We start from the raw sequence: 15,558 nt of genomic DNA, 5'->3' as shown, positions 1-15,558 counted from the left end.
GAACTCCATCATATTGTGATCATGTCCTCTTAAGGATTCTTTTACCTTAAGTTCCCTAATCACCTCTGGTTCATTTCATAACAGCCAATCCAGTAAAGTTGATCTCCTTGTAGGCTCAACAACAAACTGCTCTAAAAAGTCATCTTGTAGGCATACAACAACTCACCTTCTTGAGATCCATTACCAGCCTTATTTTCCCAATCAACCTGCATGTTGAAATCTCCTATGGCTGTCATAACATTGCTCTTTTGACACATCTTTCCTATTTCCTGTAGTAATCTGTGGTCCACCTCCCGGCCACTGTTGGGAGGTCTGTATACAACTGCCATCAGGGTCCTTTTACCCTTGCAGTTTCTTACCTCAACCCACAAGGATTCAACATCTTCCGATCCCATGTCAGATCTTTCTACTGATTTTATACCATTCTTTACCAGCAGAGCCACACCACCTGCTCTGCCTACAATTCCACATGTAACCTTAGACATTCAGCTCCCAACTACAACCATCCTTCAGCCATGATTCAGTGATGGCCACAATATCATACCTGGCAATCTGTAATAGTGCAACGAGATCATCCACTTTATTTCTTATACTCTGTGCATTGAGATATAACACTTTGAGTACTGTATTTGCTACCCTTTTTGATTCTGCATCCATAATGCACCGATACTCATACTGCTGGCTGCAGTTTTGCCCCATCCTGACAGTCCGACTGCATGCTATCTTTGCTTTTTTACATCTGTCCTATTCTGAGTCCCTCCACTCCAGTTTCCAACACCCGCCCCCACCAAATTAGTTAAAACCCTCCCCAGCAGCTCTAACAAACCTGCCCACGAGAATATTGGTCCCCCTCGGGTTCAGGTGCAACCTGTCACTTTTAAACCTTGTCCAAAAGAGATCCCAATGATCCAAGAACCTGAAGCCCTGCCCCCTGCACCAGCCTGTCAGCCACACATTTCTCTGCCAAATCATCCTGTTTCTACCCTCACTAGTGCATGGCACAGGCAGCAATCCAGAAATTACTACCCTGGAGGTCCTGCTTCTCAGCTTTCGACCCAGCTCTCTAAATTCTCTTTTCAGGACCTCTTTGCTTTCCCTTCCTATGTCATTGGTACCAATATGTACCAAAACACCTGGCTGCTTTCCCTCCCTCTCCAAAATGCCGTAGACGCGATCCAAGACATCCTGACCCTGGCACTTGGGAGGAAACGTGGTGTATATGGATTTCAACAAGGCATTTGATAAGGTACCCCATGCAAGGCTTATTGAGAAAGTAAGGAGGCATGGGACCCAAGGGTGTCTTGTTTTGTGGATCCAGAATTGGCTTGCCCACAGAAGGCAAGGAGTGGTTGTAGACGGGTCATATTCTGCATGGAGGTCGGTCACCAGTGGCGTGCCTCAGGGATCTGTTCTGGGACCCCTTCTCTTTGTGATGTTTATAAATGACCCGGATGAGGAAGTGGATGAATGGGTTAGTAAATTTGCTGATGACACAAAGGTTGTGGGTGTTGTGGATAGTGTGGAGGACTGTCAGAGGTTACAGCGGGACATTGATAGGACACAAAACTGGGCTGAAAAGTGGCAGATGGAGTTCAACCCAGATAAGTGTGAGGTGATTCATTTTGGTAGGTCAAATATGATGGCAGAATATAGTATTAATGGTTAAGACTCTTGGCAGTGTGGAGGATCAGAGGGATCTTGGGTTCCGAGTCCATAGGACACTCAAAGCTGCTGCGCAGATTGACTCTGTGGTTAAGAAGGCATACGGTGCATTGGCCTTCATCAACCATGGGATTGAGTTTAGGAGACAAGAGGTAATGTTACAGCTATATAGGACCCTGGTCAGACCCCACGTGGAGTACTGTGCTCAGTTCTGGTCACCTCACTACAGGAAGAACGTAGAAACCATAGAAAGGGTGCAGAGGAGATTTACAAGGATGTTGCCTGGATTGGGGAGCATGCCTTATGAGAATAGGTTGAGTGAACTTGGCCTTTTTTCCTTGGAGTAGCAGAGGATGAGAGGTGACCTGATAGAGGTGTACAAGATGATGAGAGGCATTGATCATGTGGATAGTCAGAGGCTCTTTCCCAAGGCTGAAATAATTAACATGAGAGGGCACGGTTTTAAGGTGCTTGGAAGTAGGTACAGAGGAGATGTCAGGGGTAAGTTTTTTTTTTAATGCAGAGAGTGGCAAGTACGTGGAATGGGCTGCCAGCAACAGTGGTGGAGGCAGATACAATAGGGTCTTTTAAGAGACTCCTGGATGGATACATGGAGCTTAGAAAAATAGAGGGCTATGGGTAACCCTAGTTAATTTCTAAAGTAAGTACATGTTCAGCACAGCATTGTGGGCCAAATAGCCTGTATTGTGCTGTAAGCTTTCTGTGTTTCTATGTTTTTACCATCCGGGTGTCCCGTTCATGTCCAGAGAATCTCCTGTCTCTTCCCCTGACTACTGAGTCCCCTATCACTCCCACACCCCTCTTCTTCCTCTTTCCCTTCTGCACATTGGAACTATGCTCAGTGCCAGTAACCTGGTCATGGCATTCCCCTGGGAGGTCATCTCCCACAACAATACCCAAAACTGGATACTTATTACTAATGCGAATGGCCATAGTGGTACTCTGCACTAACTGCCTATTTACATTTCTATTTCTCCTAACAGTCCCCAGGTTGACAGGTAGGCAGTTTAAATGATTTTAGCATGGTCCAGATGGGCCAAAGGGATCTCCCCATGATCATATGGTCTTCCCCTGGCTGCTCCAGTTCCTCCTTGTATGCCAAAGGTGTGTGGCTCGGTAGGTAAGTTGGTCACTGAGTCGTAGAGTCTCAGGAGAGCTATGGGAGAATAAAATGATATTAGTGTAGGGTTAGTGACGATGGATGGTTGATGGTCAGCACAGACTGAGTGGACAAAACGACCCACTGCCGTATCGTGTAACTCTACATGCCATTCCATTCTGCTGAACGACTGACAACTTGAAAGGGACAGGGCAGGACCTTTTACTTATCTCACAATTGCAGGTTACCATTAGTGACTTTAGTCAGAGCTGTTTTTGTACTCGGACAGGAATGGAAGCCCAGTTGGTGAGATTCAACCCAAGATTTCTGTCAGAAGTACACCTTTGGGAGTCCTTAAAGATTAAAGGGAAGCTGAAGATGGGGAGAGGCTTTAAGGACTTAATGATTAAAGGGAGGTTGAAGATAGAGGGCAGGTGGTAAAGGTAATTTACAAGGATGGAGGAGTCCAAGTTTTATTAATGTGGTTTTAAGCAAGTTTCATCATTCCAAATTACAGACACCAGTCTTTTTTTTATTGTTCTGGAGTTTAAAAAATTAATTGTATTTAAATTCCTCAGATTCTGCTAGACGAGTGTGTTTGGTTCATAGAGTCATTCGGCACAGACAGGCCCATTGGCCCACATTGTCCATGCTGATCATCAATTACTAATCCTATTTGATCCATAGCCTTCTATGGAAAATCTATCTATATAATACTAAAACTCTCATGCTCGGTCTGTCTGTTTGTCACCTCCAATTAGCGCAAACGGTGCATTACAGCGGCACTTTTTTTGGCTAAATCGAATTAAAATGTGCTAACTTACAGAATGCAGACAAAGTTCAGGGTTATATATTCGTATAAAATTGCTCATTCACCACAGATCAACAGGCTGGCTTTCACCCGAGACCTGATCGGTCATCATGGAAATCGGGACGCGACAGCCCAACGCATGCGCATGGCCAGCCTCAGCAGCGACACCTACCGGAGCAAAAGGGCAGGGCAGCTCTATTTCAAGTGCTCACATTCTGCTAATCACCATTAGCATGTGCAGGACTGGGACAGATCTAACTGCCACCCAGCAATAAGAGATAATTAAATCTTATTGTAATGGCGTACTTTGAGACACCCATAAAACCCTTTGCTGCAGTCAAAGGACAGCAGTGACTATATCACGTCCATTTAGGAGAGCGCCAACCACATCATCAAGAATAATCAACATCCTTTGGTGTTAGTGCTTCGTATCTTCTATCCAGCATTAGGGTAAAAAAAAAATAGTCAGTCTAATTATGCCGCGTGAAAAGGGAAGGGGGACATTACGGTCAAGAGATGACGCCAAACATCGTCGGGAAGCAGCAAGGAGAGGGCGAGAATAAGAATCAGATGAGGCCAGGGCCGCACAACTCCAGGATCAAAGACTCAGGATAACAAAAGGTGAGAGAAGAACAGACAGAAGAGCAGAGGCATGCACGTCTCCAGGATCACAGACAAACCACAAACAGCAGAAGAGATGAAGAGACGGGGATGAAAGGACTGCACATCTCCAGAATGACAAGAACAGGCACAGAAGGAGGAGAGAGGAAGAGACAAAGGAGCTGAGAAACACATCTCCAGGATCAGAGACAAACAACAAACAGCAGAAGAGATGAAGAGACAGGGGATGAAAGGGCTGCACGTCTCCAGAATGACAACGAGATGCACAAGGGTGGCAGATAAACCAGAAATGATGCCATCAAAAGTGCCCCTTCTTTAAACGAGGAGGAGCTATATTTGCTTTGCTACGCGTCGTTCTTCTTTAATAAACTGAGGTTTACTACTTCAGTTTCCAAAGCAAAGCGATACCAATAGCATTCAGGAAAATTCAATGTTCATTCTGGTCACATCAGACTGCACTACCCTTCCCTCAAAGGGTGCCCCAACAGGTCACCCCGTTGTCTAGTCAATTACTAATCCTATTTGATCCATAACCTTCTATGCACTGGTGATTCAAGTACTCATCTTGATACTTCTTAATTGTTGTGAGAGTCTCTACTTTTATCACCCACTCAGGGAGTGTCATTAATCCAGTCTTGAACTGCTACACAACTATCCTACCTGTTCCAATACATTGAGTGAAACAAAAAATAGTCCACAGTAGATGCTATTTCATTGGCCCTTCACTCAACCCTGGAACACCTGGACAGTGAAGATGCATACATCAGGATGTTCTTCATTGACTACAGCTCAGCATTCAACACTATCATCATCCTCTCAAAACTCATCACTATGCTCCAAGACCTGGGCCTCAATACATCCTTGTGCAACTAAATCCTCAATGTCCTCACTTGCAGACCCCAGTCAGGACGGATTAGCAACAACACCTTCACAATCTCCATCAGCACAAGTGTACCTGTCATACGGAGGTGGCTGGGGACAGACCCAAGTGCAAGACACAGACACTGAAGTACTAGGCAGGAGGCTGGAATCTTCAGGCTTGAGGCGAGGCAGGCTCCTCCTGGGTAGGGCGCGGATCAGCACCCGATGGAGGCATGGGACAGGAAGGGACAGAACCAACAGCAGGTACCGTCAAGACAGCCTGGCTTACCTGACGGAGGCAAGGGACAGAACCAACTGCAGGTACCGTCAAGACAGCCTGGCTTACCTGACGGAGGCAAGGGACAGAACCAACTGCAGGTAACGGCAAGACAGCCTGGCTTACCTGGGCGGAGGCAAGGGACAGGAAGGGAGCTAGGTACAGGGTGGCTCCAGGACAAGACTGCAGGCGAGACGAGGCAAGAGTTACCAGCAAGACAAGGCAAGGCTTCAGGCAAAGCAAGGCGAGACAAGAACTTCAGGTGAGGTGAGAGTTACCAGCAAGACAAGGCAAGGCTTAAGGCAAGGCTTCAGGCAAAGCAAGGTGAGACGAGAACTTCAGGCGAGGCGAGAGTTACAGGCAAGACAAGGCAGGGCTTCAGGCAAGGAAACAGAAGGCAGAGGAAGGGATACAAGGAGTAAGGACAAGAACAATCCAGCACCCATGCCCTGGTCTCTGAAGGTATTTATGCAGACAGGCCCAAAGCGCATCAGCTGCCTCAATTAGAGGTCAACAAGAACAGAAACAGGGTAGACAGGAAAACCTGGAGCAAGGGTCGATGGACCGGACTGTGAACCGGACTACGGACTTCACGGACCGGACCATGACAGTACCACAGGGCTGTGTGCTTAGTCCCCTACTCTACTCGCTTTATACTGATGACCGTGAGGGTAATTACAGTTCCAATGCCATATCTAAGTTTGCTGATGGCACTACTGTTGTTGGCTGAATCAAAGGTGGTGAGGAATCAGCATGTAGGATGGTGTTTGAAAATATGGCTGAGTGGTGCCACAACAACAACATCTCACTCAACGTTAGCAAAACCAAAAAGCTGAATGTTGACTACAGGAGGAAGAAACTGAAGGACTATGAGCCATTCCTCTTGAGGGGATCAGAGGTGGAGAGGGTCCTTGGTATTATCATTTCACAAAATCTGTCCTGGGACTAGAACCTCTACCTTCACAGAAGTTTGCACAGATTCAGCGTGTCACCTAAAACTTTGACAAACATCTATGATTCACAGTGGAGAATATCTTAACTGGTTGCATCCTGATCTAGAATGTCCAGGAACAGAAAAATCAATCGAAAGTGGTGGATACAACCCAGTCGATCACAGGAAAAGCCCTCTCCATTATTTACATGGAGCGCTGCCACAGGAAACCACTCATGAAGGACCCACACCATCCAGCCCATGGCTCTCTTCTTACCATTACCATCGGAGAGGAGGTACAGGAGCCTAAGGTCTCACACCTCCAGATTCAGGAAGTTATTACACGACCAACATCAGTTTTCTGAAACAGCGTTGATGATTCACTCACCAAAACTCTGAACTGATTCTACAACCTACCCACTCACTTTCAAGAACACTTTACAACTCATGTTCTCAGTATTTTTAAAACAATTTTTAATGATAAAAATTAGCTTTATTTATCACATGTACATCAAAACATACAGGAAGGACTCTACAATATGTTCTCAGTATTACTGTTTTCTGTTTGCACAATTTGTCTTCACTTACACATTGGTTGTTTGTCAGTCTTCGGTTTATGTATAGATTTTCATACATTCTATGAATCTCAAGATAACGTATATTTACGTTGATGATAATTTTACTTTGAAATTGAGTTGGCACAGTGAATTTAGCCATAAACCAGATGAAGTCAACGCCTTCTATGCCCACTTTGAAAGGGAGAACATAACAACAGCTGTGAAGATCCCTGCTGCACCCGGTAACCCTGTGATCTCTGTCTTGGAGGCCGATGTTGGGCTGTCTTTAAGGAGGGTGGAAGGTCCCGATGGAGTACCTGGTAAGGCTCTGAAAACCTGTGCCAACCGACTGGCAGGAGTACTCAAAGACATTTTCAACCTCTCACTGCTACGGTCAGAAGTTCCCACCTGCTTCAAAAAGACAACAATTTTACCAGTGCCTAAGAAGAATAATGTGAGCTGCCTTAATGACTATTGCCCGGTAGCATTCACATCTACAGTGATGAAATGCTTTGAGAGGTTGGTCATGGTTAGAATGAACTCCTGATTGATAAGCTACAGAACCTGGGCCACTGTACCTCCCTCTGCAAATAGATCCTTGACTTTCTAACCAGAAGACCACAATCTGTGCGGATTGGTGATAATATTTCCTCCTCTCTGACGATCAACACTTCTGCACCTCAGGGATGTGTGCTTAGCCCACTGCTTTACTCTCTCTATAACCACGACTGTGTGACTAGGCATAGCTCAAGTACCATCTATAAATTCGCTAATACAACCATTTTGGTAGAATCTCAGGTGGTGATGAGAGGGCATACAGGAGCGAGATATATCAATTAGTGGAGCGGTGCCGCAGCAACAACCTGGCACTCCATGTCAGTAAGATGAAACAGCTGATTGTGGACTTCAAGAAGGGTAAAATGAGGGAACACATACCAATCCTCATAGAGGGATCAGAAGTGGAGAGAATGAGAAATTTCAAGTTCCTGGGTGTCAAAATCTGAGGATCTAACCTGATCCCAACATACCGATGCAGCTATAAAGAAGGCAAAACAATGGCTTTAGGAGTTTGAAGAGATTTGGTTTGTCAACTAAAACACTCAAAAACTTCTATAGATATACAGTGGAGAGGATTCTGACAGGCTGCATCACTGTCTGGTGTGGGGGATGAAGGGTAGGGTGCTACTGCACAGGACCAAAAGAAGCTACAGAAAGTTGTAAAATTAGTCAGCTCCATCTTGGATACTAGCCTCCGTAGTATCCAAGACACCTTCAAGGAGCAGTGCCTCAGAAAGGTGACTTCCATTATTAAGGACCCCCAGCACCCGGGGCATGCCCTTTTCTCACTGTTACCATCAGGTAGGAGGTACAGAAGCCTGAAGGCACACACTCAGTGATTTAGGAACAGCTTCTTTCCCTCTGCCATACGATTCCTGAATGGACATTGAAGCTTTGGACACTACCTCCTTTTTTGAAATAAATATTATTTCTGTTTTGGCATGATTTTAATCTATTCAATATGCATATATGTCCGTGAGCCAGGGCCCAAAACTTGGGCCACTGGTACCATCTGGGGTGAATAATTTTTATAGTGATTTTTGGCAAAGTATACACCCCTCGTGCTAGAAAATATGTGATAGCATTGGTAGCTTTCTGTGTGTTATCACTCGATTTATAACCCCATGACAAAACACACTTTTCAAAACTGTACATAGCACAGAATAAAGCGTTCTACTTCAAACTGATGGTTCTCTCTTATTATTGACACCCTGTCTTTGAAAATTGGTGGGAATATAGCTCAGACTATATGTTTTTCAGAAAAGTTGTTAAAATTAGCATCTCTGCAAATGTTATCTATTACTGGCAGTGACAACACGGTGACTATACATTACACAAGATGTACTTCTGTTTCACATTTATATCTTGTATATCACCATTTATACGTACATTTATATCACCTTTGCAGCAGGTGCTTCTTTCACCAGCAATGTTAATGTGGTTTTTTTCTGTTTCAGGTACTGTGGTGGTGGGATAGTCCTACACAAGAGAGGAGAGAGAAGAGTGGAGTAGATTTAGATCTCGAGTAGCTGAATCACTTTGCTTCAGAATGGAGAGACATAAGCACAAAGAATCTATTCAGAAGCAGTGTATCATACACCAGAAAACATCAAAAGAAGATGATGACCATTTAGTTAGTCCTCAAGACTATGAATCCTGGAAAACATCACTTGAAGCAGCCAAAGTGAGAAACTATGCCCCTATTTTAGATGTTGCTAAAAAACTTGGAGAAAGAGAAGTCCCAAGAATCTACTGTCACCAAAGATGCTGAAGCCTCTTCACCATGAAGAGAGACTGAGATACTCTGAAAAGGAAAGTCAAGGAAAGCATTACTGATGAAGCTGGTGAGAACACCTGTACATCAGAAAGGCCAAGTAGGAGATCTTCATCCAAAGCAGGGGGTATGATCAAATCTGCACTTTTTGTAATAAGGTGAAATTTCTGAAAGGCTCCATGTCATGTAAAAAGCTTTTGGGGGCTGGGGTAACATTTTCTGCTGTACTGATGTTAATATGGAATATATACAAAAAGTGATTACTTATTTGAATTCCTGAATAAATTCTGTACAAATCCATGTGATTATATGTGTCCTAGGGTTTTTTATTGACTTTTCCAAAATAAAGAACAGACAAATATTTTTTTAAAAATGAAATGATTCACTCTCCTGAAATTGGGCACTGTACTTCGAGTGCCACCAATGACATAGTTTTCAAAGTAGAATTTTATAGCAACATTTGATGAAAAGTGCTTGAACTCAGCTATCATTGTGAGAAATGTCAATGTTGAGGGATCACTGATGACAAAATACCACTAGGTTGAATATATATATATTGAAGAAGATGGGGGATAAGCTGCAGAACTTCAGCCCGAATGTGCCGTTTCCAAGACCTCTAGTTCGCATAGTAATCGGCCACGACTGAATCGAATTAGGACCTCTGGATCGAAGGGAGGGGGTTGCGGGGGTGGCTCAAGTAGTTGCCGTTTATTTGTTAGTAGGAATTGATCAAGTGTGTTTGAATTTTAATCGTAAAGTTATGGGCAGTCTGTAAGTGAAATAAAGCAGGTTCGATCGTCTGAACTGTCATTTCACGTTTAATTTGTATTCTGTCACCGATCAGATCATATAGTCATTAGACCTTGTGGGGTTGGGGGAAATATAATCAAATCCGCAGCCTCCCACCGAAATCCTCCCGGCGACTTGCGACCCTGTGCCGGGGTCGACCATGGACTACGCGTCACGTGAGCATGGATGCCATGAGCCAATCACCGAGCCCGTCAGCTGCCGCCTCTCGTCTTCCGGTTTTGCGCGGCAAATCGGCAACAGGCAAGGTCATGAGTGCACATGCGCTGAATTTCATTGCCTGCTTTGGGCGGTAGGCTGATTCGCTACATAAAAACTGATCAAAATTGCAATCGGGTTTGGAGGAGAATTGACTGCACTTTAAAAAAAATGTGGGTATTTGAGAAGAATTATAACAATTTCTTGGAACAGTTAATTTTTGAACTAAAATAATAAACGTAAACACTCTTTCTCCAGAGGCGATGTTTGGTACAATTCAATGGCGACCATACCGCTATTCAGCTTTCTAGTTGGCGTGCTTCATAAATGGTGTGTTGGAAGGATATTTAGCCGTGAAAGCCATAGTAGCTGAGCCCCCTGCAAATGCAAGTTTTCCAATAGGCTAGTGCTCAGAGTAGGGAATTCCATGCTCAACGCTGCTGACGTGTTAAGGTAAATCTTTAAGTTTCTAGGTAAATAGATTTTTTTTATGAATAAACAACTTTAGAAGGTAAGGACATTTTTTAAATAAAAAGGCTTGAAAATTTGATATGCCCATATTTTGGAGATGTGAATCTGAAAGGTTTTAACTTTTAACTTAAGTTTAAATTTTGGAAAATACTTGCAATGATCATAGCTCCAGAGTGTTCAGTATAATTTGATTTTGGGTGTTGATTCCCTCTGTTTCCATTCATGCAACCATTTTTACTGTTTTATTTAAAAAGTTAACTGGATGTGGTATGTAGAGACTGGAGTGGAAAGAGGGTGGGGATAAGCAAAAATAACACCGTAATTTATTACAAAACAAAAACATGCTAAAAGAAATCAGCCAGTCAGTGGCATTTGTTTAAAGAGAAACTAGTCAATGTTTCAGATCAGCAACATTTCTTTGTCTATTCATATTCATTTGTGAGGGGAAAAATAATGACCTAGTCAAATTTAACCTTTGATTATGCTGTAAAGCCACCCATCCTACAGCCCTCTGAGGTCTTTGTATCACTCCAATTCTGTCCTCTTGACCAATCCTGAAGTTAATTACATCACTGTAGTGGCCTGTCTGCAACCACTGAGGCCCTCCCTGAGCTCTGGCATACCTTGCTTAAGCAGCATTGCATCCAGATTTTTCACAATGCCTCAAAATCCACCTCTAATTGCACATTTGGTCATTGGTCTTAAGATCCATTATTAAGTCTTGATGTGAAGCCTTTTCTTGATTACACTCCTAGGAAGAACTTTTGAGCTGTATTAACTCAAAATGCAAGTTATTGATGTAGATGAAATAAAAGTGAGGAAAAATTGAAAGCATAGATGTTAATGTCTTCAAGAAGGAGAAATATCTGACAATGTTTTCACTTCACAGCACATTACAGACTCTTCGGCCTACAATGTTGTGCCACCCTTTTAATCCACTCCAGGTTTGCCTATTTCGATTCTCCAATTTTGTTTTTGATTTTTCTTTTTTCAGTGATGCACTTCCCCATGATGTCACTCCATCCCTACCCTCCACCAGTTTTATCATTCTAAATTTTGTCCTGTATAAGGTTAGTGCTTTAGTCATGCAGTGATCACTACAGGAACCATGCATTCTGTGTGTTAGTTACTGCCATTTTATATCTATGGAAGAAGAGGTGCTGAGTTCACTGACTCAGTTGGTCTCAGTTCTGAGGTTCCACAAGGCAGAATATTGTCTTCATTGTATTACTTTCTCTATAAACTAAATGCAAGAAATCAGAGAATGTGTTTCCTGAAATCCTGTGTGATTTAAAATCAATATTTGACTTATTAAGTCACCATAAACTCAACTATAAATGGAACTCTAGAATTTGGAGTTGATTATTAGGGTCACTCTCCAAGATGAGAAATGCCAGTTCTGCTACTGGCAAATGAAAATTAAAATAAAAAAAATGCCCCTCCAATGTTTGCCTCAGAGAAGAATGACAAGGGTGTGGGTGGAGTGGCGTTATAGGGAAGTGCACCACAAAAGAAAAGAAAACTGAAAAAATTGGAGACTAACTGCTTGCATCTCACATGTTTATATTTCCTTTGTATCAAAAGCATTCATGCAGTCGATGCTATGCTGGCATTATCACATATAGGCAGAACTCATTTACGGCACACACAGGTGGAGTATATAAACAGGCACTTTTAACAACCGTAAGAAGCACAGCTGCTGGATTGATTGTCAGTTCCTGGCTACGAGGAGAAGGAAACAGGGCTTCCTGTCATTGAGGCTACGATGGGATATGAGCAAGATTCACATCTGTCTCTTCTGTACACCAAGGGGTGGGCATTTGAGATTGGGTGCCTTGAGAGGGAGTTTTTGGAACCTTCTCAGGGTTGAGCAGTTGAGAATCTGGTACTGTAGCAGATGTAGAATTAAAAAGAAGGATGCCCTGTGGGACCTGCAGGTCAAGGGGGTCCCTCATGAAGCTGCTGAGCAATGACAGCTCCTCCATTATACACAGTGGGACAGATAAACCAGTGTGCTCCTTTTACAGGGCTTTGTTGACCCCAGATCTGTCCAGCAAGGACATGCAAACAGCTTTATTTAGAGATACAGCATGGTAACAGGCCCTTCTGGCCCAACGAGCTCATGCTGTCCAATTATACCCAGGTGACTAATTAGCTTACTAAGCCGTAATCTGTACGCCTTTCAAACGTGGGAGGAAACTGGAGTACCTGGAGGAACCCACATGGTTATGGGGAGAATGAGCAAACTCCTTACAGATAGCAGTGGGAATTGAACCTGGATCATAGTATTACACTAACCACAATGCTATTCTGTGGGGTGAGAATGGTCAGTTGCTGGTGTGCATCCATACCAAGGTTGTGACTCTGCCTTGTGTGCACCGTCAATGTATTTATTGCGGCAGGGGCACTGCTTTCCATCAACAGGAATCAGCTGCTTACTCTGTGGGAGCTGTCTGTCCTTTACCAAGGCCTTTTCCGAGTCTGAGGCACACTCATCTCCGTTCAGAGTATTAACTTGCTGGTGGTGGAGAGTGCTCTGGCAGTCAATAGATGGTGAAGGAGAAAGCCACATAACACCAAGGTTTTGCTGGAGGACTCAGTTACAAGGTTGTTGGGGTGGGTCAATATCTGCATAATCCTGACCCAGCTGACCTCATTGAATTTAGAATCAAAATACTTCTAGGAACCAGTCCCACACAATATGGGCTGTCTCTCAGAAATGTTGTCTGTTGTTCCATACCTCATGGAGGCATTTCTTGTATGGGCTGCTCCGAGAAACCCCATCCTCATCTGCTATCCAGACGTGGTGTATGATCTATCCTATCATCTGATGGTGAGGGGATCCCCAGTGGAGGTCTCTTACATTGTTGAGCTGGAGTAGAGAGTTTACTGCAACAGATTTTTAAATTGGGTACCCAGACTACGTATCATTTCAGTGGCCAGCTCCATAAATATATGCATTTATGGCAAGAAATTGAAGGCTCTCTTTGAGCATTTGAAGGGGTTCTTCCTCAATTTGTGGCTGCATTTCAGCCCCATGCTCCCAATCTTTGGACACACAGTGCAATAGTAGAACAGGACAGCTGCCTGACCTGCTAGGGTGGTCATTCACAGGTCCAGACAACTGACTGTTATGGGGGGGTCCTTCTGAGCTAAGTGCTTGCCCTTTCTTTGAGGTGATATCCATACCTGGATCTTTGAAAAGGGACCCACAGTTTTCACTGGCTTGCTGCTATTGGATTAGAGCCCAACAATTAGAATTGTTATTTATCTTTTAGTCTAACTTTATTATGTTTGCTTATATTTTTATATAATCAACTGTATGTGTGTAATTGTTCAGTGAATTTTCAGTAATTGTAGTTTAGCTGATTCTGTATTTTTCTCGAAGTTTCTCTGTAGCCTGTGTCCCGCCACTGAACCTGATTATTTTATTAGTTATTCCTAATCACTTGGATGTCTTGTTGTCTCTCGAGTCTGAGCTAGTTTTCAGTATAGGATGACCCATGGCTTCTTTGATGACTTGTCTTCCTTTGTTCTTATAACACCAAATAAAATGGCTGTAACTATCAGGTTTTATGTCTCATTCATGATTTTCAAAGAAGTTTTGGATCACAAAATCACCAGATCCAACACTGGAGACCAGGACAAGTGGGCACGATGTCTTGAGGACAGTGGGACAAATCACTTTCTGTGTTGTTAAGTTCGTGTCTGTCATGTAGTGATCAGGTCACCCTCTCAAACTAAGTCAGTACCCTTTTTTCTATTTTGGTAGAGCAAAGTCTAGTCTGATTGAGCTGCTATATGCAAACGTGAGGAAGAAAGACCATTTTTGGTGGAAAGCGGCAAGTGAGTGAGTGGGCCAGTGAAGGAGTGGAGCTTTGAGGCTTTGACTCGAGAGGCTTCGACGAGAAGAGGCGGAGGACAAGCTAGCTCGCAGTTAGTTTTTACAATGTCTCCTGAGACGGTGATGTGCCTCTCATGTGAGATGTGGCAGTCTTGGGGGAACGCCCCTCTCCTGCAGAGTCACATCTGCCAGAAGTGCGTACGGCTGGGTGATCTGGAAGACCGTGTAAGGAATCTGGAGCAGCAGCTGGATGACCTTCGACTCATAAGGGAGAATGAGGCAGTCATAGATGAGAGCTGCAGGGAGGTAGTCACACCTAGGCTGTCAGAAGCAGGTCGTTGGGTGACAGTCAGAGGGGGGAAAGTGAAGGTGAGCAGACAGTTAGTGCAGAGCACCCCTGTAGCCATTCCCCTGAATAATAAGTTTACCGTCCTGGATACTGTTGGCGGGGATGACCGACCAGGTGTGAGTCACGGTGGCAGGGCCTCCGGCACTGAGTCTGATCCTGTGGTGCAGAAGGGTGGGACGGAGAAGAGGAGAGCTGTCGTCATTGGAGACTCTATAGTCAGGGGAGCAGACAGGAGATTTTGTGGACGTGAGAAGGACACCCACATGGTTTGTTGCCTCCCGGGTGCCAGGTTCCGGGATGTCCCTGACCGGGTGCACAACATCCTGGTACGAGAGGGAAAGCAACCAGAAGTCGTGATACATGTTGGTACCAATGACATAGGCAGGAAGAGGGATGAGGTCATGAAGTGTGAGTTTCGGGAACTAGGCAGAAGGCTGAAGAACAGGACCTCAAGGGTGGCGTTCTCAGGATTGCTGCCAGTGCTACGTGACAGTGATGGTAAGAATTGGAGGAGATGGCAGTTGAATGCGTGGCTGAGGAGTTGGTGCAGGGAGCAGGATTTTAGATTTTTGGATCATTGGGATCTCTTCTGGGGAAGGTGGGACCTGTACAGATTGGATGAGTTGCACCTGAACTCGAGGGGGAGCAATATCCTTGCAGGTAGGTTAGCTAGCTTGGTTCGGGAGGGTTTAAACTAATTTGCGAGGGGGATGGGAC

The 15,558-nt window shown here is 44.2% G+C and overlaps 1 protein-coding gene and 1 long non-coding RNA gene across 3 annotated transcripts in view; one reads left to right on the top strand and one right to left on the bottom strand.

Moving 5' to 3' along the window:
- LOC140191754 (prostaglandin E synthase 3-like) overlaps window positions 1-9,456 on the top strand; it is a 40,797-nt gene extending 31,341 nt beyond the window's left edge. Inside the window, exon 7 of one of the 2 annotated variants that reach the window (XM_072249465.1) lies at window positions 8,856-9,456. In XM_072249465.1, coding sequence (XP_072105566.1) covers window positions 8,856-8,875 — 20 coding nt within the window. In that variant the 3' untranslated portion in view covers window positions 8,876-9,456. The remainder of the gene's footprint in view (window positions 1-8,855) is intronic. The other variant, XM_072249463.1, reaches the window with a different exon arrangement.
- On the bottom strand, window positions 6,741-8,873 carry LOC140191755 (uncharacterized). The gene is made up of 2 exons (XR_011883912.1): window positions 8,788-8,873; window positions 6,741-7,248 (listed from the first exon to the last, which is right to left on the bottom strand). It is a non-coding gene; the product is annotated as an uncharacterized lncRNA (long non-coding RNA).
- Window positions 9,457-15,558: the final 6,102 nt, after the last annotated feature.

Source organism: Mobula birostris, chromosome X (genome assembly GCF_030028105.1).
Source record: "Mobula birostris isolate sMobBir1 chromosome X, sMobBir1.hap1, whole genome shotgun sequence".
In the NCBI taxonomy this organism is placed as follows: domain Eukaryota; kingdom Metazoa; phylum Chordata; class Chondrichthyes; order Myliobatiformes; family Myliobatidae; genus Mobula; species Mobula birostris.
The sequence above is the reverse complement of the archived record's forward strand: the minus strand, read 5'-3'. Positions and strand labels throughout refer to the sequence as shown.